At 38.1% G+C, this 26621-nt stretch overlaps 1 protein-coding gene across 8 annotated transcripts in view; it reads right to left on the bottom strand.

Annotated features, from left to right (window-relative positions):
* Positions 1–4191: 4191 nt before the first annotated feature.
* The window catches only part of COLEC10 (collectin subfamily member 10), a 379304-nt gene continuing 356874 nt past the window's right edge, over positions 4192–26621 (bottom strand). For 7 of the 8 annotated variants that reach the window (XM_079796041.1, XM_079796040.1, XM_079796037.1 and 4 more), the window contains 5 exons: positions 23454–23525; positions 22045–22116; positions 13187–13240; positions 11370–11465; positions 4193–9567 (listed from right to left, as the gene is read on the bottom strand). In XM_079796041.1, the coding sequence (XP_079652167.1) occupies positions 9176–9567; positions 11370–11465; positions 13187–13240; positions 22045–22116; positions 23454–23525 (686 nt within the window). In that variant the 3' untranslated portion in view covers positions 4193–9175. Of the gene's footprint in view, positions 9568–11369; positions 11466–13186; positions 13241–22044; positions 22117–23453; positions 23526–26621 lie in introns of all 8 variants that reach the window. The other variant, XM_079796044.1, reaches the window with a different exon arrangement.

The following is a 26621-nucleotide window of genomic DNA, read 5'->3' as shown; positions in this document are numbered from 1 at the left end:
TTTTAAGTGTTGTTTTTAATTGAACTCTCAGAGACAGTCAATAAAGTTGACTGTTCCCTTCTTCTTGAAACATTTCTGATTCCATTACTACTTTTCTCATCACTCTTTATCAATGAGTGAAAAAGTAGTAATACCTTAAGAATCCCACCTCTTTCCTTCTTCTTAACCATTATATATTAGAATAACTCAGATCTCAGACCTGGGGTATCTGCTCTACTCACTCAACATTTTTCCCTAAGCAACCTCACCTATTTTTGTACCTTCAAATCCTATATCTATGCCCATGATTGCTATGGTATACTATAGCCAGTATTGTCCATAAAAAGTCTCTAAAAAAACATAAACAGGGAGTATCTATGTCGTATGACACAGACTCAAGTAAAGTGAAACTGAAAAGTTGCCAGGTAGAAGAATTTCAAGTTCTAGAACCTGGTCTTGAGGCATATGTAACATGGCTTGCTGAGCTGCAGAATTGGCATCTCATATTGTAGCATACGTTGTTTCTGACAAGACCTTTTGAATATAAGGAACCATGACTTCTCAGATATAGTGTATTATTCACCTCTTGTGGGGTGCTGAGTATGATAAGAAATGTTCAAGACCTAAGCTAGACAATATACCTGTAAAAATGGCTGTCTTCCAGGACAAATATTTCTGGGAGCTGGGGTACCAGTCAGGGCATCGGTTATCTGGTTGAGGAGGATTTCATTAAACTTGATGGGAAGGAGATTCATTAAGGCATAACCAAAGATTTCTTATGGGCATTGAGCACATAAACCTAAATGAGGGTGGGTTTACATTCAGAACTTTGCACAAAATAACATGAAATTGCCTTTTACTCTTCATCATTGGGTGTCAATAGGAAGCCATGTTAAGAGTAAGGGAACTAAGGATCTATACTCCCAATAGCTATATGGCAAGTATACTTTTGCAGAGGATGAGAACACTTTCCAACTATGGCTAGACATTTCCAGGAAATAAATGGCCATAAGGATTCAAGGGTATCTCAGAATCTTAAGTATGTAAATTATCTGGAAGTGATTGCTGACAACTTGACAGTAAGGATTTCCAGAACAAGGAGTTTGCACACCAGCACCCAGGTATCGTGTAATTTCTATCCATAGGGAACTGAGGGCTTGATTGTGGTGATCAGAGAAATACATCCTTTGCTCATGTGTAATTTCACCCTGAAAATATTGTATTTAAAATTCACAGAAGCATGAATCAGTAAGGCAAGAATATTAGTGCATATAAAGCTACTAAATTATTGCAAATGGAAGAACACAGCTTACACAGTTGTTGTTTTTTAAAGAGAAGCATTAGTATAATGCCCCACCAACCACCCTGTCCCCAATAAGATAGATTATCCAAGGAAAGAAGAGCTTAGGTAGCTTTCTTTTGCACTTTCAAAAGTAGAGACATGAAAATATATTTTACCACTGCCTTATTCTTTTTATAAGATCTCTCTATGCAAGGAAGTTTCATGTTAGGAAACCCAGAATAAATATTTTTAAGCTTCTTAAAAAGCTGTGCTTCTGATACTTCTTTCCAGTGTTTCAAAATTTATTCTTGGATATATCAATTGAGATCTTCTTTCTCAAATGTAGAGGCCAATTGGAAATAGCTTCCTGTTTGTTCACTCTATTCCCTAAGTCTGAAGGTCCTTTAGGGCAAGAACAAAGTCCTTAGTCTGTGGAAGAGAGAACTTCGGTGCTTGTGTCAGTACAAAAATCCTTCATCATTCCTGGAGGCTGAGTGCCTGAAAAGTGTCAAGGTCAACAACATCAAAGATAAGATCATATAAAACAGGGGATTTGGGGGGAAAACATTTTAAATCATAAATATTTCCAAAAAACACTCACTTCTAAAACATGATTCTCTGGTATGCTTTCTCCAGAATCATCTTCTCCAACTTGATTCAGGAAATATCCATGTAAAATTGTGACCTGCTAGGGAAGAGTCTTCCAGAATTCTATACTATGTCAAATATAAGTCTTTGTAAAGATATCCACCTAGATTTTTTGATTTAAATTAAGTGTGATTTGCAATCATGTCTCCCCCTAGTTTATTTTCTCAAGACTTGGAAAATGCCTGAAATTCTTATATATCATGACAGAGCTTATGAGCACTCTTTCCTGGGACTGATATTCTATCAATATCTCAAGGGGTGGATTTTAGCCAATCCTTATCTCCATCCCTCTCCCAAAGACCCTTCAACCAGGTTTACTCACAGTAAGGCTTAACTCTTGATAAATTAGTCTATTTAAGGGTTCTAAAGTGAAAAATGCATATGCCAAATGGTGATTTAGCTTTAAAATGGTATGGACTTACATTAATCTGCATTATCTCCCAACTGTAGATGCCAACACGGTGATTCATGTGGGGTTGCTGTCCTCACATTTTAATAAATTATAAAATGTCTGAATAATTTTTCCTCTCTTCCTCCTACCTGTCCTTATTTTATTATAAATGTGACAATCTATGGCAAATCTGGGTTTCACTGAATATCATGTGTAGGTAACCAGGAAAATATAAGGCAGGGAACATTTGCCAGGTGTCAAAGTTCACTCATGCACAAACACAAGAATGTATTCTCTCTGGTGAGGAAATGGTGTGGGTGAGTATACACATTGTTATGGGAATTTTTTGTTCATATCATGAATCAGCTAAAATGCAAGTATAAAAGTACTTGAGATGCATCAGGGCTGCTCTTTAAGAAAGGTAATGTGGTACTCTTACAAAAAAATCCCTTGTCCAACTTATTTCAGTGTATCTTTAAAGAGCATTTATGTTGCTAAGGAAAGAGGTATAGAAGTAGAATAGGATTATAGATTCAATCCCCCATAATAGATTAAGTCTTGGGTCTCAGTGTGGTAAGCCTGATGTTCAATGAACCCGAGGGTTCTGCCCACTAGGCTAGAAACCTGATCAGTCTTCTTTTCCATTGTGTCTCCAGTCCTTATCATGCTGTCTTTTAACCCATATTAAATGCTCCAAAAATATATCTGATGAATTAGTGAGTCAATGAACTCTACTACCCACCTGAGCCAGATGTTCATCTTGTAAGCTTCATGCACCTGGACTCTGATTTTGACTTCATTCTCCCACTGGCCCTGGACACAGTCTTGAATGAACCCTCTCAGTGGGGCCTTACCAAACCATCTACACCTTAGCAGCCTCCTCCCCTGGGGGTTGAACCCTGACCATCATGTACCCCTCCTAATAAATAGATTATTTATGCTTGAGATGTCCCCCATGACTTTGAATACTATTCATACTCTATATCTGTGCCCCTCATGCCTTTAACAATTCAAAATTTTAATTCAGTGGACGTGGGTCATACCATCTGGGTTTAGCAAAATGTATAAAACCAGATATCTACCAAAGTAACCAGTCCCATAGCAAGGACAGCATTCCCTAACCCCATGGTTGGCAAACTGCGGCTCGCGAGCCACATGCGGCTCTTTGGCACCTTGAGTGTGGCTCTTCCACAAAATACCACTGCCTGGGCGAGTCTATTTTGAAGAAGTGGCGTTAGAAGAAGTTTAATTTTAAAAAATTTGACTCTCAAAAGAAGTTTCAATCGTTGTACTGTTGATATTTGGCTCTGTTGACTAAGGAGTTTGCCGACCACTGCCCTAACCCATTTTTACTTTAGTTAATAGCCTGCTCCAGTTTATCTCAGGGCAAGACCTCTCAGAGTTATCAATAGCAAAGGGCAGGACAATGGGTAGAAATTGGAGAGATGCTCACTATAAGGAAAAACTTTCTAATGAGGTTAGCAATTACCCAAAACATTCAAATATAGACTGCATGACCATCTGTTAGGGGTTCAGTAAAAGAATGTCCAATATTTATGAAAAGCTTTATGCATACATCTGTTGCAAATTCTTCCTTTCCTTTCATCTCCATTCAAAATGAAATGACTTTCTTTCCCCCTCAAATTTTAAAGGACTTTGCTAGACTATGAAGGTCTTATGATCTCAGGGTAATACAAATCAATGATTTCATTTTTAATTTAAAAATGTTACTTTTTATGTGATAAACATAGGTTCAGATGAACTGTATCTTAAAGTTTTTTTAAAAAATATATTTTATTGATTTTTTACAGAGAGGAAGAGAGAGGGATAGAGAGTTAGAAACATCGATGAGAGAGAAACATCGATCAGCTGCCTCTTGCACACCCCCTACTGGGGATGTGCCCGCAACCAAGGTACATGCCCTTGACCGGAACCGAACCTGGGACCCTTGAGTCCGCAGGCTGACGCTCTATCCACTGAGCCAAACCGGTTTCGGCATGTATCTTAGAGAATCAATCATATCCAGGTGTGAACGTCAGTTCTAATTCATATCAGCATTTGGCAGTTTATTTACTGCCCTGAAGATGAAAATTTTAACTATAAAAGAGGATAAAAATTTACCTTTATACATATAGACACACACATATGTGAATGTGTGTGTGTGTGTGTGTGTGTGTGTGTGTGTGTATAATATGCTGTGTACATATATTTTTTACTTAGGTATTTTTTACATAACTTAAAATATGGCTTATTTCTTTTCAACATGTACCTGTAGGTGGTAGTAATGGCTGCTTTATTGTATCCATATAATGTGTCTAGTCTCATTACATATTGCTTCCTTTAATTATCACAGCACTCTGTGAGGAGGAACCATACAGATCAGGAAACAAATTTTAGAGTGTGGAAAATATTTCCCTACTAGGGCTGGTAGTAAGTGACACAGTTGGCACTGAAATTCAAGGCAGTCATGACATCAGACCTAGATTTTGAATATCAAAGTAATACACCAAACCCGTGTTACCTGCATGGAATCCAACCATGATTCTCTGCAAACGTTTGTCTCAATCTATTGTTAGTGTAATGGGTGCTACTGTTTAGTTAACATTTCTGATTCCACTGATATTTTCTTGTCTCAAGAATTGAAATCTAGAGAGCTGAAAAGTAATTTGTTAATAATCAAAGCAACTCATATTTGGGTAACGTAGATTTAAGTAGGAATTTTAAAATACATTTAAAAAAATTCTAGCCATTTTTATGGGTGAGTTGTCCAAAGTATAATCAATGATTATTATCTCTCTCTCAACTGTTATGTCTTTCTATGGCATTTGGACTATGACTCTGGGCATAAACTATTTCCCTTTGTGTGGTTATAAATTATGCTGCTTTGATAAGATAGTGTTGTGAGATTGTGAAAAAAAATTAAAATTTTTTCCCCTGGAAATTTTATGATATCCTTAGGAAGTGCCCAGATATGTTCCTGAAAAGTTTATTATAAATTCAAATTTTAAGAATAAAATCAATTTTAAATGCTAATTACTTAAGGGAATACTCTAGTGAATTATTTTATGGGGGAAAATAATTACATGCTCATTTTTATTTGGGGCAAATTTTGATTTTCACATATCTGTTTTGCTTTTCCTACATCTGCAGTTATCTGCAAAATTGTACTAAGTCACCTCCCCTACACTAATGCCACATATAGACATTTGTGAATGAAAAAGTAAACCAGAGAACACCATATTTGTAAGGAAAGTTTCTGAATCCCCAGCATCTCTGTTAATTGACCTTCATCTTTAACTTTGGAAGGAAATCAAGAGACATTATTTGAGCCTCTGCTATCATGAGGGAATTGAGGATGAACTTCCATTCAATATAAGAGCAACAAACAGAAGCTGGAGAAAACTCTGGCTTGACAGTTTCCATCAGCAGGCTGGAGTCCTACTTTTCTCTCAAATGACTTAATTTTGGTAAATTATCCTTGGGCCTCAATTATCCTCATTGGGAAAATGGAAGTAAAAATGTCTGCCCTTCAAGATAAACAATCCAATAAAAAAAATGGACAAAGGACTTAGACACTTTTCGAAAGTGGACATAGAGAAGGCCAAGAGACATATGAAAACATGCTCAAAGTCACTAATCATCCAAGAGATGCAAATGAAAACAACAATGAGGTACCATCTCACACCTGTCAGAATGGCTATCATCAACAAATTGATAAACGACAAGTATTGGTGAGGATGTAGAGAAAAAGGAACCCTGGTGCAACTGCTGGTAGGAATGCAGACTGGTGCAGCCACTGTGGAGAACAGTATGGAGTTTCCTCAAAAAAATAAAAATAGAACTCCCATTTGACCCAGTGATCCCACTTCTAGGAATATATCCAAAGAAACTAGAAACACCAATCAGAAAGGACATGCACCTCTATGTTCTTAGCGGCACAATTTACAATAGCTAAGATTGGGCAACAGCCTAAGTGCCATCAGCAGATGAGTGGGTTAAAGAAGTGTGGTACATCTACACAATGGAATACTACCCTGCTGTAAAAAAGAAAGAACTCTTACCATTCCCAACAGCATGAATGGACATGGAGAGCATTGTGCTAAGCAAAATCAGCCAGTTGGAGAAAGATAAATATCACATGATCTCACTCATTTGTGGAATATAAAGAACAATATAAACTGATGAACAAAAATAGATCCACAGACACAGAAGCATCAAACAGACCGTCAAACTTCAGAAGGAAGGGAGGGGAGGGGGTGCGGTAAGAGATCAACCAAAGGACTTGTATGCATGCATATATAAGCATAACCAATGGACACAGACACTAGAGGGGTAAGGGCATGTGCTGAGGTAGCTGGGGAGAGGTCAATGGGGGAAAAAGGAGACATATGTAATACTATATGTAATACTTTAAACAATAAAGAATTAAAATAAAAATATCTACTCTTCATACTTCACAAAGTTTAGCAAAACCACATATCTGATATGTGAAGGTGTTTATTTTGTAAAGCACAAAGCAAGTTTCATAATAGGTCTGATTAAGTCTGTGGTACCTTAAACATTTCCTCTAGGCAACGTGGAAGGATGAATCCTATTCTTTGAAGCTCTGGGATCTTCTCTTGGAAGCATTGGAAGCAAAGATGAGCCATGGAAAAATGCTGTTATTATTGTGATAATCATAATAGAACTCATAATAGCACTTGTAATGCATACAACAAATATTCATACTTTAGGGTCTCAGAACAAATTAGAATATGAATTCCAGTGGAGATCTTAGGCAAGGTTTACTGTCCATTCCCTCTCTCTCTTTTTCCCCCTTCCTTTTCCTCCAAGTGTTTCTAGAGTCTTGTGCCTCATGCTCCTGGCTGGCATTCGACCCAAAGATATTGGTTTTGATATGGTGTTCTCTTTGTAATTTTTATTAAACTGCCTGCCTTCAAAATATCATATGTCACGGTCTCAAAGCCTGAATAAGTAACTAGTTTATTAACTTGATGAGTGGAAAACATTGAAGAAATTCCTGGTATTGAACTGAATGAGATATCAATGGGAGATCTTGACTTTGATGTCACTGTATCCTAATGACATTGAATATGGTTAGAATCTTTGGAACTTTCCCCAAGGGGTGAGAAATGGAAAGGTCATGATTTTGGCTAGCAGACTGTTTTGTATGGCTTAAAATTTGGGTTAAAAATGGACTATATGCCAACTTTAAAAAATATAAAGTTAACTTCTAAAATTCCAGATCTCTGATTTCTCTTGAAATATCAGAACATGTATTGACATTGGGTCCTCCATGGCAAAAATAGCAGCCACTGAGGAACAGCTGGTTCATTTAGATGGGCAAGCTGTTTTCAGTGTACCAGAATTCCACCTGTTCCACCTCATTTATTTATGTCATCTGTATGGCCCTTGTAGTACTTGAGTTTGTGACCCTTGTTAAATCCACAGAAATAACCTAATTAAATCCTACCTCATAACCAGTTAGTCATGGGTGAAACCATGAACACATGGTTTAAGGTGAACATATGTTGTTGATCTGTTTCTCTAAGTTCATTAACCATGTTTCCAGCATTTTAAGGAGTCTGATCATATGTCACAAACTATAACTGGAGCAGCAATATAAAAGGGGATAATCTAGAGTTTTGTTGAACTGTTTATTTTTAGATTCCAAAATGAAAGCTGCTTAGAAGTTTGATCTGTAGTTCAAAATAGAACTTCATCAGCTCAGTAAATGTGAATCCTAGCCATGTTCCAAACTCCATGCCTGACATTCCTGTGATGTCAGAGTACTAGAAAGGGCATCTCTGCTCTGGGTTTTTACAACATACAGTTATGGCAGTAAAGGGCCTCCCACAAAATGTTGCCCCGAGTGATACATTAGACGTAGGGAGGAGGGCGATTAGAGACTTGATGTTGGTAGCACCTGGGAGCTTCTAGAGTTTTCTGAAGGCTTCACACACCCCATCCATCATTCCCTATGACTAAGGAAGGACAGTTGATATGAGTCAACCTAAGACAAGGACAAATGGAGCCATATTAGTAGCAAGGAGCAATTTAGCAGGAGGATTAGAAATCATATTGCTTGGGAACAAACCCTCTTCTTGTTTCTTTTTTCTTTTTAATTTCTAAAGGTCCCTTTTCCTCAAGTCAGAGAGTTAATCATCTGGGGGTCTGGGATTAAGTCGTAGGCCTAAAGGAAGGGAGCCAGGGCAGCTACCTGATACTCTTCACTGAAAATGATAGGTCAGAAGCACAAAAAGATTCTGTGTGGTTCCATATGGCCTGGAACAGGTCATTGGGCCAGAAATTGCTCATATAGAGGTTGGGGGTGAAGTGTTTCTATGCTTGTGTGAACAGAGGGACTTACAAGTATGAGGATGGCTATGGCAGTGACTGATCAAAGAACTAGGGATCTTGGATTCCAAGATGAATAATATATTGGCATTTCTAGAAAACATAAGACCCTGCCACATGTCTGACTTTGGGAATGACAGATTCTCCTAGTCCTCACCAACCAACTGTCCCAATTATCTGCTGGGCCAGGTAGAGAGTGATTAGGGCTCTAGAGAGAGGGGACAGAGCAAATGCCAAGAGAACATTTTATTTGAGGCATAAACAACCACCTCCCACACAACTAACAATTCAAACTCTCTCTTGAGACCCATGTAAGCGGTTGGCTCAATACTATACTATATAAACAAATGTCTAAAACTGTCACCAAAGAACAGGGCGATGGAGATTCCAAACCTCAATTTAGCATTTCCCACTTGTCCTGAGTCAGAACAAATTTAGCATAACTAGGAAGAAAAGGATAGATAAAAAGAACAGCAATGGTAGTCACAGGGAATAACCAATGTGTAGCATGAGAGAAGTTACTTTTTCTTCTTGACAAACTCACAGACAAAGTACATGGTAAGATGGCACTCCGTGTCATTCCACCTGCCTGAGCTCAGCATTTCCACACAGTCCTCATGACCATAGGGGTCGCTGGGCTCTCCCTCCTTCCAGTTGCTGTAGTTCTGCAGTGGGGTGTTGTCCGTGAACACATACTGTCCCTCCCTCTCAAGGTCATTCACCCCGATGAAGACCCGGAAGAAGCCACTCTTGGCTACATAGTCCGCGATGAGTGTGTTGGCAGCTTCGTCCTTGGGCATGGCTAGCATGCCGCCCCGGATCCGGCAGTGGGTCAGGGATTCCCTGTAGCTCTTCTCTTCCTGCACGATGTAGTAGAATTTCTCATCCGTTTCCCTAATCCCTGCTATGACTTTGCAGAGAAGAGTGTAATTATTTATCTCAAAAAGAGAAAAGGCAAGTATATAATATTTCTGGGTTTAAATACATTTCTTCAAAAGTCTACAATTATTTTGCAAGGCCCTCTGATGACCTTAGCACTGGTTTAATATTTTCTCCACCTTTCTCGTTTTCAAATGGAGAAAGAACTCCTACCAGTTTTCCTCCCTGCCATTCCTGTTTAACTTCCCACACAACTTTGAAGCAAAGAGCTATTTTGACACAGACTTGTTACATGAACCGCAGCCCAGCTCATCTCAGACTATTTTTCCCATCCTAGTGTATGCCTTTGCCAAACTTACAGTTCCATGAGCGTGCCCTTCTCTCTTCCAGTTCCATGCTTTTCATGCCTGGGAATTTTTCTCACTGCTCCTCTACCTGGAAAACTCTACTCATCCTTTCAATCTCAGTGTAAGTGTTTTATCTCAGAGGAGCCTTTCCCTGAGCACACACTGGGGAGTCTTATCCCCTATTCCCATTTCTTGGTACTCAACACATTCTAGTCTAGTTGTTTGTGTGTCTCTTCTACTAAACTGTGAACATCTTGAGAATGCCTTTGCTATTCTGTAGTCTTGGTGCTTCCAACATTGCAAAGGATGATAGAAGCTTATTAAACTGATATGGGAATAATTCACAAGTTTTTCCACATTGGGCCAATTCCAGGGCTGTGAACACGTACATCTTTTGAGATTGTTCATACTTCACTCCAGGTACATAAAGTAGACTGAGATACTGAGTATGCTTCAAGACAGAATTGGGGACGCAGAATCATTTCGAGCTCAGAGTGTGCTATATATGTTTTGGGCTTCAGGGACATCAACATATACTTTTTAGGGTTCATAAATTAAAATGCACAAAGAAATCTGTGACCACTCAAATGTTAAGAACTACTGCTGTATGTTGAACCTCTGAGGTCTGGTTTACTCATGAGTATTCAAGTCATGCCAGAGAATGCATCTTGTGCAGAATTATAATTAGGGTCAATAGTTAATATCGAGCATTTCCTGTGCCTGTAGTATTACAAGATGAGGATGAACACACGATGGCATCTGTGTGCTTCCAATAATGTAAACAAATATAGCTGGATTGCAATAAATGAAAGTACAACAAAATGAAACCAATTGTAACACTAATTACAATAGTTCCCGCATTCATACTGTCTCAGAAGAGAACACATAGCCTCACTTTAAGGGTGTAACTGTTAAGGACAAGAGATAGCAAAAATGACTAATATGAAAAGTTGCAAAATTTAAAGAAACACACGATGTCCCTGTTACTTTGTGTGAAACCTATAATTAAATCCCTGCTCCACAGTTCATTAGCTCTGTATCTATGGGCAAGATGATCTTCCTAAGCTTCATCTTAATCATAGCACTTATATCACAATTATTAATATTCCAAGTATTCAAGAAAATAGCTATTGTTTTTATTATTACTTCTATTTCTTTGAGATGATTGCTCTGTTTGAGTCTTGCTGTCCCTTTTTATTCTCAAAGTATGGCTTGCCAACTCTGACCTTTTCACCATCCCCACTCTCCAGAAAATAACTTTTTCTACCCATAGTCAATACAGTATGTACAAATATATGTAGTGGACTTGAAGAAGTGTCCTGGAGTTGGAGTGGATAATTAATATTTTGAGAGACCTTTAATCTGGCGACACTATCTTAGTAGTCCTTTGCCCAACCCAAGGTATTTCCTGCTAGAAATACTGGAATTGTAATGTTGAAAAAGACTAAATCAATAAATAGCACAAAGCAAAAGAGAATATACTCACCATTCTTGACGAACTTCATAGATGTCTTGAGGCGAGCAACGCTAATGTCCATTTGCCCAACAACTTTCCGGTATCTTCCACAATCGCAGACAGTACCTTTCAGAGGACAAAACTGTGAATTCTTATTGAAACACATGCAGATGAGTTGAAAGGAGCCACCCCTCTCTTCCCAACATTTACTATCTTTTTCTAGTCTACTATGTTTCTCTGTGAGCAGCTATACTTTTAATCTTTTATTAAAAACTAGTAGCCCTGCACACAAATCCATGCGCCAGTAGCTCTCTGCAGGGTCTGACTGCTCCGTGCCCACTGCCCAGAGGCTCTCTGAGGCCCAGAGGCCCACCCGCGGCCAGGCATGGAACGCTTGCCTCGTCGCCATGGCGACGAAGCAAACATTCCGCCAGGCCACTCATACTGCCTGCTTTCAGCGGCCACCCCTCCAGGACTGGGGGACTCCAGTGGGGATGAGAGGACTGGGTGCTGCCATCTTGTGGCTATGGGCGCCATCATATTTGTGATGGAGTGATGGTTAATTTGCATATCACCCTTTTATTAGATAGGATAAGGTTTCCAAATTACACTGCCTTTAGGAATTCGAATATATCTTTTAAAATATTGTGAATGGTTTGAAACACAGTTCAAAACCATCTTCTTAAAAAGGAGAGTAAATACGATGAGCCACTGCACACATGTTGTGGACCATTTGGCATTTTTGTGGAACACAGGATGTGACTCTCCAATTTCAGAATAAAATCTTTGCAGCTTTCTGAAAACCGACTTCTAGCCAGTCTTCTCTTCTTTTACTGCATTGTTCACTCAGTCACATGACCCTCCAAGGGCAAGAGAAACCTTTCATGATGAAATCAAACATAAATTCTGATGATCCACTTGAAGTATAGCTTGAATGTATTGAGGACCAAATTTAAATCTCATGAAAAGATCCAATGCATTATTTCAAGAGCCAGTTGTCACATTTGTGGGTTAATTGTGATTTTAATTTCTGCCATTCATTCCCCTTTGCTCATTTATCTCCCCCCCCCCTCGCAATTACCTACTGATACTGTGACACAGAAAAATTGTAAGGAAAATGATGTGAAATTCATATGATTCTATTCTTTTCTATTTGGTGGCTGCTTCATTTAAACATTTCTGTTTGCTTTCTTGTAAGGTGGTTGAAAAAGAAAAAGAAATTTATTAGACAAAGGGAAGGGGGAAACTTGTGGCTTCATTTCTCCATATTCTCAGTTAAATAAGGAATTTAAAACAGTTCTTAGAATTAGTCTTTACTATATCCCTATAGACAGAAACAACTGAAGCCCCCCCCCCCCTCAAACAAGTATTTTCTATCCCTGCATGTAGCTCTGGAAATGAAACTCTCAGTACTTGGAGAGAGTGTCCATGGTCATTGATGTCCTGTAATCACAGGGTCTTTCAGATAAGGCCAATTTGCTTCTGGCAAACTGCTAGCCAGTATTTGGTTGAGATGCTGGTGGAATGTCAGGCATGCTGACCAGGCCTAGTGCTGAGGCCATTGTGGATTTTCCTCTTGGTCTAGCAGAATGAGGGCTGCTTCCTGATGCACTGGGTTGCTTCCTCACAGCATGACGGGACGGAATGTGCCATCACCCCTTCCCCAGGGCTTGGAAAGTCACCAGCAAATAGAGAGGAAAGTTCCCTTCTTTCTTTCCTCTACCTTGAATAAAATAGGTACACTGCAAATATTTTTGTTTTTCTTTTTCATAAAAAGTAAATCTATTTTGGAGATAAATACATTTGGAATAATGCCAGAAATTAAGGAGCAAGATTAGCAAGCATACCTGCTTTGCCTTTTCCTCCAGGAATCCCGGGCAAACCCTTTTCCCCTTTGTCACCTGAATAGAAACAATGGCCGCAGAATAATTAAAATAATGAATCGTTTCAGACAAACAATATCTTGATCAGCTAAAATCAGAGGAAACAGTTTCGAAATTAATTTGCAATATCTTCCACCAGCATTCCTTGGTTTTGTATGAATAATTTGATTTGGAGTTGGCTGCACAGGTACAACTAATCGAACAAGTCATAACTGAATCAGATTGAATGTAGAATTCCAGTAGGATGTGTAAGAAACATTAACATTTGTGTCACCAATCCTGCAAACCTGTGTTTATAATGTGCCCTTCTGAGCAAGGCTAATACAATTCTCTGCATGTTTTTAATTTTACAAGTACCATTGTTTTGTATATCTGGATCAACTGATTAACACATTGCAGCATCTGTTTATCATGCACCAAAGTTCTTCCATGTGGCTTTGCCCTTGAATTTTCAAAAACATGTATTGTGCTTTTTCAACTTATTTACTTTTTCAAATATTTACTATTTACTTACTCTGCACAAGACAGAAGTCTTGGTACTTTGAGAGGATATAAAGAGACAAAATTAAACTTTTGACTTGAAAGAGTTTACACACTTTTTGAAGAGATGTGATGTATGCAAAATCTATAAATAAAATAGCGTCAAATAGATCATACTGAAATATCAACCTTGATAATTTTCCCTTCTGCTTTTCTTTGTATGTCATCATTTTCTTATTTAGTCAGAGGCATCCACTCAGAGAATCAGGATTATTAAAGCGGAGAGAAAAAAAATGTTGATTTTTTTTTAACTTCAAAATAAGCTCTTATGGTCACATCAGACACAACCTTTGAAAGCAAAAGCCTTTGATTTTCAAGAGGAAATGTTTAGCTGAAGCTCTTGAGAATGAAAAGAGAAGACCCTGATAGAAGTAAAATAGAGTTAATGCTTCAAAGGAGGTCTGGAAATAGAAGAAGGCCTTAGGAGGGATAAATACAGGGTAAAGGTCATCCAGACTAGAAAGGAGTATGTGGCTTAGCCTTGAGGGGTTTACACACTTTTTGAAGAGATGTGATGTATGCAGGGAATTGGGTATGTGACCTGAGGGGCAATGTGGGGGGGGGGGACAAAGTCAGCCTCAAGATTTTGCCTAACCCCATCCTTTCCCACCAAAAGGGGGAAGCCTTTCCAAAACCCATAGGGTGTCCCATGTTTCCTGTCCATTAGCTAATCTTGTCATCACTGTCTGTTTAGTGCTTCAAATTTTTAAAAATACTATATACTATTTAATGTATATATAAAAATATTATTTCAATAAGTAATCGATATAAAAATATTAATGGGATATTTTACTTTTTTGGTATTAAGGCTTCATAATTTGATATATATTTTGCACTTACAGCATATGTCAGTTTGGACTAACCATATTTCAAATGCTCAAATAATCACATGTTGCTAGTAACCATGGCATTGGACATTCTTGCTGTGTGCTCTTTATTAATAGTCCTGTACACATTGACTGTTGATCATCCAGAAAGGAACACCTGCTGGCCCCCAAGGATTTGCTGAGTTTTTCTAAATCAACCTACGTGGACACTTTTCTTTACAGTGTTGCCAGTCATGTATGAGCTCAACACAAAAGGGCGGGGGTCTTTGAAATCCAGAATACAGTTTAAATATGTGGGAGGACACCTCAGAACTTGTGCTTAGAATAAATGAGATATGGTGAAATCTATGACAATGGAGTGCTGATAATACTGCAAGAAAGACCTTGAACAGAGATCACATACTTTGGGAGGGAGCTAGAAGAGATAGTACTCCAAATGGAAGGATGAAGGAGGCACTGGAGCTTGGTTATGAAAACTTCAGCAGGTGGAGATGGGAGCAAGGTAGGAGGTAACATACAGCATAGGTATAATAAGGGAAAAAGCATGGGAATATGCCATTGATCTACTCACACCTAAGTTGTGTCCTGCAAATTCCTCATTCTTTACATGTAAATTGGAAAATATAAGAATAGACTTTGAATGCATTAAAGAAAGAAAGGAAATATAGATTTGCTAAGTGCTGATCATTTGCCAAGTAGTGTTTTGGGTACTTTATAGATGTTATCATATTAAATCCAATGAACTAGGTGCTATCATTATCTATAGTCTACCACTGCAGAAATTGAGGATCCAGGAGGCACAATAAGTTGCTCAGGGACATCCAGCAATTCAATGGCACTCCTGATACTGAAGCCCAACCATTTCTGACTCCCCAGTTCATGGGGCTTCCCAAATGAGTTAGCTAATGATTTAATGAAAGAAATAAAAAATGTTAGCAAAGTTGAAAGGGGTACCAGTCCTTAGCACCACCAAAAACAATATGGGCTTGAAAGATCATATGAATATGGTTTAATATTTTAATTACTTTAAGATAGTGTATTCTTTATATGTAAATCCCTTTCAATTTAACATGGGCTAAAAATTGACCCTAGTTCTGGGGTAAGCCCAATGATGGACATAAAAGAAGCATAAACAGAATATTTGCTTTGAAAAAAATATTTTTAAGGAAAACAAAGCTCATATTAGGGACAAAGGAGATGAGACATTATCACCATCATGTATTAACAGAGTGAAATAAAGAAAATATCTGATAGGTATTTGGAGAAAGCAAAGATGGTTGTGGATCAGAGCACAGAAAGTTTCACCAAAGCAATAGCTTTTAATTAAATCTTAATAGTGTGGAAAACAGATTATTAAACTGATAATTCACTTTTTTTTTCCCTGAGAAGATGTAAGCACTGTGATGACTTTCCAGTATTTTGATATAAATTACTTTCCTTTTTTACAGATGGAAAAGGCAAAGCAGTATGGTGGAGTGAAAGACTATAAAATCTGAACAACCAAGACTTGAATCTTGGCTCTGTCACTTACTAGCTAAATGTGGACAGGTTACTGCATTTTTTAAAGCTTCCATTTCTGATATTTAAAGTGGAAATAATGGTACCTAAATCTAAGATCATTAAATAGGATAGATTAGATAATGTTATGGTATCATAGGATTATGTCTGTGCTGGGCTCATAGAAGATGCTCAACCAATATTAGCTTCTGTCTCCTAAATCAGAATTATGGTAAAAGTGAGTATACTAAGTACTTAGCCAGTCGATGAATGATGTGGACTTATAATGTCTATTTTGCCCAAGCACATTCTGGTTTAAAGCCATATACAAAGACTTATTTTGGTCCATGAGTGGAAACATGTTTGTAATAACTGCCTTAACATTGAAGAATTAGAGGTTTCATTTAAACAATAAAAATCATAATGCTTTCACTGTAAAAGGATATTGACCTTAAGTAAAAGCATTTGTTTGCCATGAGATTTAATTTACCTATATTAAATTATTCTTTTTTATTCATGAAATAAAATATTGACATCCAGAAAGCTACCTGTCCAAGCAAGTGACATTAAGACCAGTCCAGAAAGTTGAGATTAATCTGAGTCAGTGAAAAATTTAGAAGGGCTATTGACAAAATGAGGGCAATAAATTTCAAAGTTCGATTAAAAATGAAATTAATCCAGGTGAGCCAGAACAGTGAACCTCCATTTTAAAAAATTTCAGGACATGCTCATAAATTTTGATGGCATATCTCTGGAGGAGAAAGAAATCTTAGTCAATGTTGAAAATTGATGTTAAGGGAAAGTGGTACTTAAAGAAATAAAGGGTAGAAAAGAGGGCTACATGATTAGAAATAATATATTTACCACTCATTTTTTTCATCCTTAATGCAGCAAACATTTAGAAAGTTTCTACTATAAAATAGGCATTAGGATAAAATGATTAAAAATAGGGTACTCACATATAGTTTATATTTATTTAAGCAAATTGACCAAATAAATCTTTCATTCATTTGTTTGCTTTAGTTCATGGTCTGTAGGGCAAAACAGACAAGCTAATAAGCCATGACAATGGGTAAAGTGAGAGAGGAATGCAAGGTGCTGTTTATGCACCTGAGTGTGAATGCGGAATTGTCCTGAGGAAGATAAGGTCAGTTTAACTCTATCCACCCCAGAGTTACTTTTCCAACATTTGTGAAAGTTCATCCATTTTCACACCCAGAAAATCATACTAAAATCTTGACCCTCTTTAGTCTCTGTCATCTTCCACTCTTCCAAGTTATCGAGTCTTAATCTATGAAAGGACTAAGACTTGGCTCAAGGTCATGAACTCCATCTCTCTTAGTTGATACATTTAAAACTAGGATCATGCAACATCTTGAATAACTCATTGAAAAATGAAGTTATTGAATTCTGGGGATGCTCATGGCAGTGATGTACCCTCCTCCCCCACTTCTGCCCATTCCAGGACAGTACTGAGGCTCTTGACCTCATCTAACAGGGCTGCATCTCAGAAATCTCCATGTCCAACATCCCACTTTTTGGCTACACCTTTCCATTCCTTCAACTAGTTGTTGAATGAAGCTGATACAGTCAGGAAAAGATCAATAATGAATTTTATCTGAAGCTTACACAATTTAAGGAGCCCTCATTAAGAAAAATAATACCAATGCCCTGGCCAGGTAGCTCAGTTGGTTAGAGCATCATCTCAACATGTCAAGGTTGCAAGTTTGATCTCCAGTCAGGGCACATACAAGAATCAACCAATGAATGCATGAAGAAATGAAACAACAAACTCTTTCTCTCTCTTTCAAATCAATCAATAAAAATATAAAAATAATACCAAATTACAAATAGAAAAGCGATTATAAAAATGAATGCTTATACAAAAGAAATAAAGTCACTAAATTTTAAAAATAGGCAAATAGCACATTATCAGTACTCTAGGATTATAACATTTTAATTAATAAATGAATTCTGTGCCTCTATAATTCTTCTTTTTCATACATTATGGGCTGCATATGTTTGGCTGCATTCATGAATATCCAATTGACCTAGCACTATTTATTGGGAGGTTCATCACTTTCCACTGTAATGTCAACTTTGAATAAATCAAGTGTGGGAGTCTGCTTCTGCATGCTCCAATCCTTTGCATTGATCTATTTGTCTCTGTATTAAATCAATACTAGCTTCATAGCTGTAACTTTATAATAAATGTTTAAATTCAGTGATTTAAGTCATCCAGCTTTGTTTTTCTTTTTCAAGATTTTCTTTAGGTATTCTTGGTCCTTTTCATTTCCACATACATTTTATTTTATTTTTAAATTATTTTTAAAAATATGTTTTTATTGATTTCAGAGAGAGGAAGGGAGAGGGAGAGAGAGATAAAAACATCAATGATGAGAGAGAATCATTGTTCGACCGCCTCCTGCATGCCAGCTGGGGATCAAACCTTGACTCCTGGTTTATGGGTTGATGCTCAACCACTGAGTCACACAGACCAGGTTTCACAAAAATTATACATTGGCTTATTAAATTTCAAGAGAACTACTGGAATGTTAACTGAGATAGCATTGAATCTATAGATCTATTTAGGGAGAAATAACATCTTAACGATATTGAGTCTTCCAATCTGTGAATGTAGCTTTACTTCCATTTCCTTAGATATTCTTTAATTTCTCTCATTATCATTACAATAGAGGCCAGATGCACAAAATTCATGCAAGAGTAGGCCTTCCTTCCCCCTGGCTGCCAGCACCGGCTTCCGTCCATCACCCAGGACCCGGGCTTCCCTCACAGCCCCAGCTTCTTCTGGAAGGTCGTTTGGTCTAATTAGCATATTATGATTTTATTATTATAGATAGCATTTGTTGTGGAGGGCTTACACATCTTTTAACATTTATTCCTAGATATTTGATAACTTTGATGTTATAAATGGCACCTTTTAAATTTTATTTAAAAATTGTTTCTGGTATGTAAAAATAAAAAATTTTTTGTATGTTAAGCTATCTAAAAACAACAACAATACAAACAGCTAATCTGTGGATTCTTTTGTATTTTCTGAGCATGCAATCATGACATCTGCAAATAATTATCCTTTTATTCCTTTATTTCCAGTTGGTATGATTCTTATCTCTTGTTTTTGCATTTTTATTCTGGCTAGAACTTCTATAATATTGATTAGAATTAGTGATGAGGGCTATACTCATCATTCCCAATTTCAGGAGAGAAGTGTTGAGTATTTCATTATTGAGTATAATTTTTAAATAGTCTTTTATTGTTGTTGATGTTGACATTCCTTTAAATATTAAGTGTGTTTCCCTCTATTCCTAGTTGGATAAGATGTTTTAAATATGATGAGAATATGCTTAGTGAAATGTTTTTTTCTGGAGTTATAACTGGAAATTTTCATTTTTGAAATAAAAAGGAGTGGCATTTTCCAAGGCCAACCTTCTTGGGCAGCCCAATGCAAAGTTTGAGAAACTTTCCGCTCCAGGCCCTGAGTCTCTTAGTGCTCCCTTATTAATGAACTGGTGATGATTTGAGAGGAAAAGCAGTAAGTATAGAATATATGGTTTATCTTGCAGTGGTTCCCTTCTCCTCCAGATTATGAACCCTAAAGTCCTATTCAATGGCTTTAAATATCTTTTGGACATTTCTTTTTATTCAGCTAGTCATTCTTTTAAAAAAAATTTATTCATAAATGTTTATTGAGCACCTACCATGTGCCAGATGAGGTGATGGGAGAGATGAGGGCAGGAAGGTGACAAGGGTAGATTTTGTGCAGAACTGTTTTGACCATGGTGCGGACTTTACTCCAAAGGAATTCCCATCCTCCTCCCTCTCCCCCCACAACACCTGTACTTTTTGTTTCCCATAACAATAAAAGCGTCATTTTGGGTAATTGCATTAATTTTTCTGTTAAGAATGACTAGCATCAGGATTAACGCAGGCAATTCTCTCATGGCCTATAGCATAAATATGAATTTTGTTGCTATCATTAATAATCAAATTTAAGAATACTTCTATAAAGTCTTCTTCATATATATGAGCTGTTAGATTTGGAAAATTTTTCTACAGACTGGCCCTATTCATTACAAAACTTGTGTTTTCCCCACAATCCACATATTTCTTGCATTGGATGGCCTAGGACACATTCATATATGATCTAAATCTCTGCCCTCACACTTTTTCATCATGACTTTGGATAGATCCGGACAGTAAATGGTAGGCGTATTCTTGGGTACTCCCCCTTCAGAGAATTATTAGTGGTACATGGAAGAAACTGCACACTACATAAGTAAGTTCAAACTAAATATTTCTCTCACTCAAGTTCTTCTTAGCTAGCTTCCCAAATACTTGGCATCCTCTCCAAAAACCACCTAATGCAATGAGAAATATGATTAAGAGACGTTGAAGCAAAAGGAAACGGTAATCTTAGCCTGCGCATTCTCAATGGGGACAACATCGCCTCAAGGACGCAGCAGTCAGCTCTTGAGAGGAAATGAACTCTTACTCTACACGTGGTCCATAGCAAATAGATAGCCCATGGGTGGTATTAAACTTTCATCGGGGGGAGGGATGGGTGGGGTAAAGGGGAATTAGTAAAAAGCTTTTAAAGGGGGCAATATGTCTAAAAAAATTGTTGGGAGGGGGGCACTAGTTTTTAAAAACTTTGAGATGTAGTATTTTAACCAGTTGAGGTTAACATCTTTTCTTTTTCAACTTTACCAAGACATGTGCACCTATTGCTAAGGATCCTCTCAGGGTCTTGGGAAGGACCCAAACATGTGTGAGGCTCTGAAGCCACAGCTTTATTAGCTTCGTGGTAAACCCATGGCAGGCACCTTCTGCAGCAGGACTCATGAACTCTGAGCAGTCCATGTAGCTCTTTCTCAGCTATGAGGATTTCACCCTCGGATGAATATACTGGATCAAAATTAACCATAGCGATTTCCTTTCAGTGGCACTGCCCTCTATCCCTGCCCTCAAATACAGACCAAAGGAAATTTCTCAAAGGAATGGGTTGGAAGAGAGTAGGGAGAGAAGTACTGTGCTGCAGGATGCCAGGAGAGAGGCCACAACCTTAGCTCAGACCTCATCCATCAGCCTGCTCACAGGAACACACAGCTGGCCACTGTGAGACACATGTTGAATTGCGCAGCTGCTCGAGCATGTGTGGAGGCTGGAGGGTAACACACGGCTGCGGAATTCTATTACCCAAGGTACCGAGTTTCCCCTGACCTATACCTTTGCACAACTATTTCTTGTATCCCCCTCAAATGCCTTTTTTCCATTTCCATAAACATCTTACTGCCCTTCAAGACACAGGTCAATTCTCCATGTCAATCTTGTCTACTCTCCCAGATGATTCTTAGAGTAGTCATAGAGTTATTATTATAATTCTTTCAGAAAAAGTCCCATGTTCTTAAATCACCTGAGCTTCTTGCAATAAGAGTTTGAGTCTCATTTAGTTTGTATCTTCAAACAAAGTGGAACAATGCCTGTATGAATGACTAAAGATCAGAAGCAATTACAACCTGCTATGTATGTGGGGCTTTATGAGAAGATAGGAAAAGGGTACTTAGGTAATAAAGAGGAGGTTACCTCTATTTTTATAATAGAGGTATTTGTAGTATTGAAGCAGTAATTATGTACAGAATCAGACTAAAAACAAAAGATGTTCATATGTGTACATTTCAAGTTTCTGTCCTGTTAATAGATGACTGACACGGAATTATTATTAGTCCACTCAAGAAATAAAATTATCCTGTCCTCTGCTTCCTTGAGTTATATTAATAATTGTTTTCTACTACTGAACAACCAAGATATGAATAAATAGAATACTTATATTTAAAAAAGAGAGAGAGATCATTTTTATGCCAAAGAACCTTTCAGATATATCAAGGTACGCTCAACTCGCTTGAAATTGCTGTTGGAGAATGGGAAGATGCGGCTTACCCTTCTTGCCAATGGGCCCAGTCTTGCCAATGTTGCCTTGGTCTCCCATATCACCCAGTTCTCCCTTAACTCCTGAAAAGCAAAGCATGTCATCTTTATATCCTAACATTTTATCTTCCCTTTAAAGATGTGGCTAATCTATGATATTCACTTGAAGGAAATACCAAAAAGTGCATTCTCCTACCTGTGGTATATTTGTATTAACTATTTTAATAGCATCATAATGGATGTATTAAAATTAAAATGTGGGTATGACAATCCTGACCCTGATGATATTAAGATGCTTGCTGATGCAATCTTTCTGAAAGGACTACAGCAGAAGATGTTTAATCTAAAGGCCAGATAAAGGGCTGAGTGAAGAATTCTTGCATTTTATTCTAATTCTGTGCCTTGCTAGATCAATTTCAGCTTCACTTTGGGGTTCTATTTCTTCTCTGTTTTACAACCAGATTTGACTATCTTAAGGAATGTACAACAAATGTATAGAATATTATACATATTTATAGTATAAAAGTATTTTAAATCAGAAATCTCAAGTTGAGGTCTCAAGACCTGTGGGTGTTTTCTTCTCTTGAAATGATGAAGATTTAAAGAGCAGTGGTCTCGGGCCACCACTTTGTACAGTTGGCAGGGAATATTCCCAGTGCTTGAAGACACATGTCACAGTCCAGAAGCCATGTTTGGGTGAGACTTACTTTTGGTTTTGTGAGTAAAAACATTCTCTAATAGCTTTTGTATTATCTTCTTTCCTCCTATTCCTTCCATAGTCCACCAGATGTTTGAAAAAGGTGAGAAAATCAAAGGATCAAATGATTTTTCTTCTCCTTCTTATCTTCCTCCTTAATTTCTAGGTCAGCCAAAGAAAGTTGCTTAGCAGTGGCTTCTAAGGGGAGACACAGCTTTGAACATAGCTGTGTTTCCAAAAGTCATAGTTTCTTAGATATTATCAAAGACTAGAGGCCCGGTGCATGAAATTCATGCACGGGTAGGGTCCCTAGGCCTGGCTGGAGATCAGGGCCTTCTGGCTGCCTGCCGGGGCCTTCCTTTGTTCCGTGCCGCCCCCTGGTGGTCAGTGCATGTCATAGCGAGTGATCAAACTCCCACTCTCCCAGTTGAACTCCTGAGGGGACACTTTGCATATTAGCCTTTTATATATATAGATTGCTATTCCCTGGGGCTCCCAGAGCGTCCCACTCTAGGCATCCTAAGGATGAAATTTGAGAAACGGGGCTGAGTCTTGTTGACAGGTAGCTCATAAGAACTCTCTGATGGCAACTTTACATCTGAAATACATTTCATGTATCTTTAGAGCAAAAGGCATTATGAAAGCTGCTAATTCCTAGAGCAAGTCCAGGAGAGAGAAGAGCAATTCTAACATTACAGCATCAAGTTCATACCATTTTACTTACCTTTTGGCCCCATGCGTCCCACTTTGCCAAGCTTTCCCTCCTCTCCTGGATCTCCTTTTTCACCATCGTCTCCTTGTGAAATGGAAAATGAACAAGTGAAGCAGCTCAAGAAGCAACATTAGCACATATTCCCAGGATAAGGGGAACATGGTTGGAATTCATCCTTCCACTCAGAGATTGCCTACAACCTCCATGTGAAATGATAGAGATAGAGATAGAGATAGAGATAGAGATAGAGAGATAGAGATAGAGATATAAATAGACTGGACACCCAGGAAGAGAAGAAACTCCCAGTACCATTTCTCTTTCATTTTTCTCCATGTCCAAATCTATGTTTAAAGAAATATACTACTGGTGAATCCTGGAGAAGCTTGTTTGGCCTGACAAATCTATATTCTTGCTGGAGAATCTGGCAATCTCTGGAAACATTTACATGTATATACATTAAATATATGCAGTAGATAGATGTATATCTCTCCTTCTATAAACTTATATATGTTGATATGTTATATGTATAATTATATGTTTTGTATGACATGTATAATAGAAATATATTATATAAATATTACTTGTAAAGTAATATAAATTGTTATTTTAAAATTATAGAAATATATTATATACACATCAGTTTATTACTCTCCGACTGCATGCTTGGAAACCCATAGGCATGGACCAGGAAGCTATGAACAGAAGACTAGCGAAGACTGGGACAGCTGCAGAGCAGTCTGTGTGAGCAGCGACTACCTGATCACAGGTGGGTCCAGCTCCCGTACCTCACCCAGTCAAGAAGGACTGAATGAGTGGTTTAATGAAAGGTGCCCTGGTCTGTGAATCAGGACTTCTGGATTTTAATGTCATGGCAGTCACCGATGGGTTGAGCAGATTTTTAAAAGTTCATGATTGAGCTTATTGGCTTTGGAGTATGACAGATCTGGACTTGAAATTTGGCTTTATTGTCTGGAGAAAGTTGGGTGCCTGACTTCCTTTTCTGGGTCTCATTTTCCTCTCTGGCAAAATGAACTGCTAACACTTATTAGAGAGGGCTCTTAAGAAATTTAAATAAGATAATATGCATAAAAGACCTGGGACCTAATCAGTGCTTAGCAGTTGTGGCTATTTTATTTTCTCCTTTATACTTAAGTTTCCTCATCCTTAACATGGGGATAATACCTGCCTTCCTTACCTTTTAGTTATTTTAGGATCAACAAGTGAGGCATGTGAACATGCTTTGAAAACAAAGAGCACAACACACACAATATTATGACCAGCTACCTGCATTATCATCACACCAATCTCAGGACATGAGGAGTCCTGTCCATCACCAGTGGAAGGAAGTGAATAAAGGACTTCTAAAGACAACAATTAAGTTCTTGGGATTAGACGAGAGAGAGAGAGAGAGAGAGAGAGAGAGAGAGAGAGAGAGAGAGAGAGAGAGAGGTTGAGATGTTCATTTATTTATCCAGAAAAAGCATGGCCAGCCATCCTCTTTTTTATTTTCCTGAGAGAAGAAAGTTAATATTATAGACGCAAGCACAAGCAATGTATGGAAGAGTTGAATTTCCAGGTAGCACCATTGGTCAAGCGTTGGAACATTTCACACACGAAGCTCTTGACTCTCCTGGGAAAGGCTTTCAAAATAGAATGGGCAGATGATTTGTGTGATCAGAACAGAGGGGTGAAGTGGATGGACTAAGAGGCATTTCTCTACAGTTCATAGTGAAAGTTTATTGAGCAATTACAATGTGTGCCAAGCACTGTGCTAATGTAATCATCATGGAAATTCCAGAAGGTGAGGATTATTATTGCCCCATTTCATGAGTGGAAAAACTGAGGCTCAGCAAGGTTAAGTTGCTTGCCTACTGTCATAGAGCTTGTGAGTGGTAGAACTATGATTCAACAGAATGCAAATCTCTGCCTCTCCAGATCCCTACAGGTAAACAATTGTCCCTCTCAGTCTAGGCTTCTGTGACTGCTAGCAGATTGTGGATTTTAGAGAACTTCCCTGTGCTAAATTTTTCTGAGAGAAAGGGGGAGAGGCAGAAAAAATGATGCTTCCCTTTTAAACAAGAAAGTTAGTGCAGAAGGAAAAACACACAGCTTATTGTCTCAATGACAGTTCACAGGGAACATGCCCTTGAGGTAGTTTCTCTAACTGAGACCTGGCTTCACCATTCACCAATGAGGGAACTTGGGAAGTCCTCGACCTTTTTTGAGGCTTGTTTCACTCATTTGTCGACTGAACAAAAATAATACTTTTTTTTTCCCCAGAGGATTTTTTAAAGGTCAAGTCAGAAATGTATGTTTCTCTAGAAAGCCCTTTCTAACACTTTCAGGACAGGCTGAATTCTCTAATTATCTTCATTGTTTAAAATATCACTTTATACTGAGGGCGTCCGTTTATCTGCGCTAGCCCTATGACCTGTGGGCTGGGTCCATGAATGATTTATTCTATCATCACCAGAATTTAGCACAGTATTTGGCTCTGGTGCTTAATAAATACAGTTGAACTGAATATATTTTGTGAGCCATCAAATGTTTTATAAATGTAATGATAGCATTTACTGAATACCATATGCCAGAAGGTTCCTAGTATTTGACATGCATCCTGTCATTTGATCTCCACAACAACCTTTCCAATGGATACTATTCTTAGCTCCATTTCACAGATGACAAAATGGGGTCAGAGAAAGGTTAAGTAATTTCCCAGGGTCACATAGCTCCTAAGTAATAAAGCTGGGATTTGAATTGGAGCATTTGTTATCAAAATCCATGTTTTGAACAAACTGTATTATTGGGAACAAATTCCTGTCTTAACATCTCTGGGTTTGGGATTGCTATTCTGTATAATGGACCGAAGATGCTCACCCAAAGGCAAGATCAAAGGCAGGTGTGTATATGAGGCATTTTGTGAATCGTAAAACCACAGGGATGTGAATTATTGGTGCCATTATTATTTCTGATCCGTCTCCCCCTTTCATGTGAGCTCCCCTATTCATTTTCAAGCAAGTACCTAACTGGAGGCAATTAGATGAGTGCCTTAGTCATCTGCTGCTCCCTGATGGCTCCTGATGGGAGACCTGGGAGGGTGAGTATAGGATTACTATTCTTCTGACCTGTGTGCCCGCATCCCAGCCTAGAGGTGAGCGGGCTGCTGGCAGAGATGAAGCA

This window comes from Cnephaeus nilssonii, assembly GCF_951640355.1.
Source record: "Cnephaeus nilssonii genome assembly, chromosome: 18".
Taxonomy (NCBI): domain Eukaryota; kingdom Metazoa; phylum Chordata; class Mammalia; order Chiroptera; family Vespertilionidae; genus Cnephaeus; species Cnephaeus nilssonii.
The sequence above is the reverse complement of the archived record's forward strand: the minus strand, read 5'-3'. Positions and strand labels throughout refer to the sequence as shown.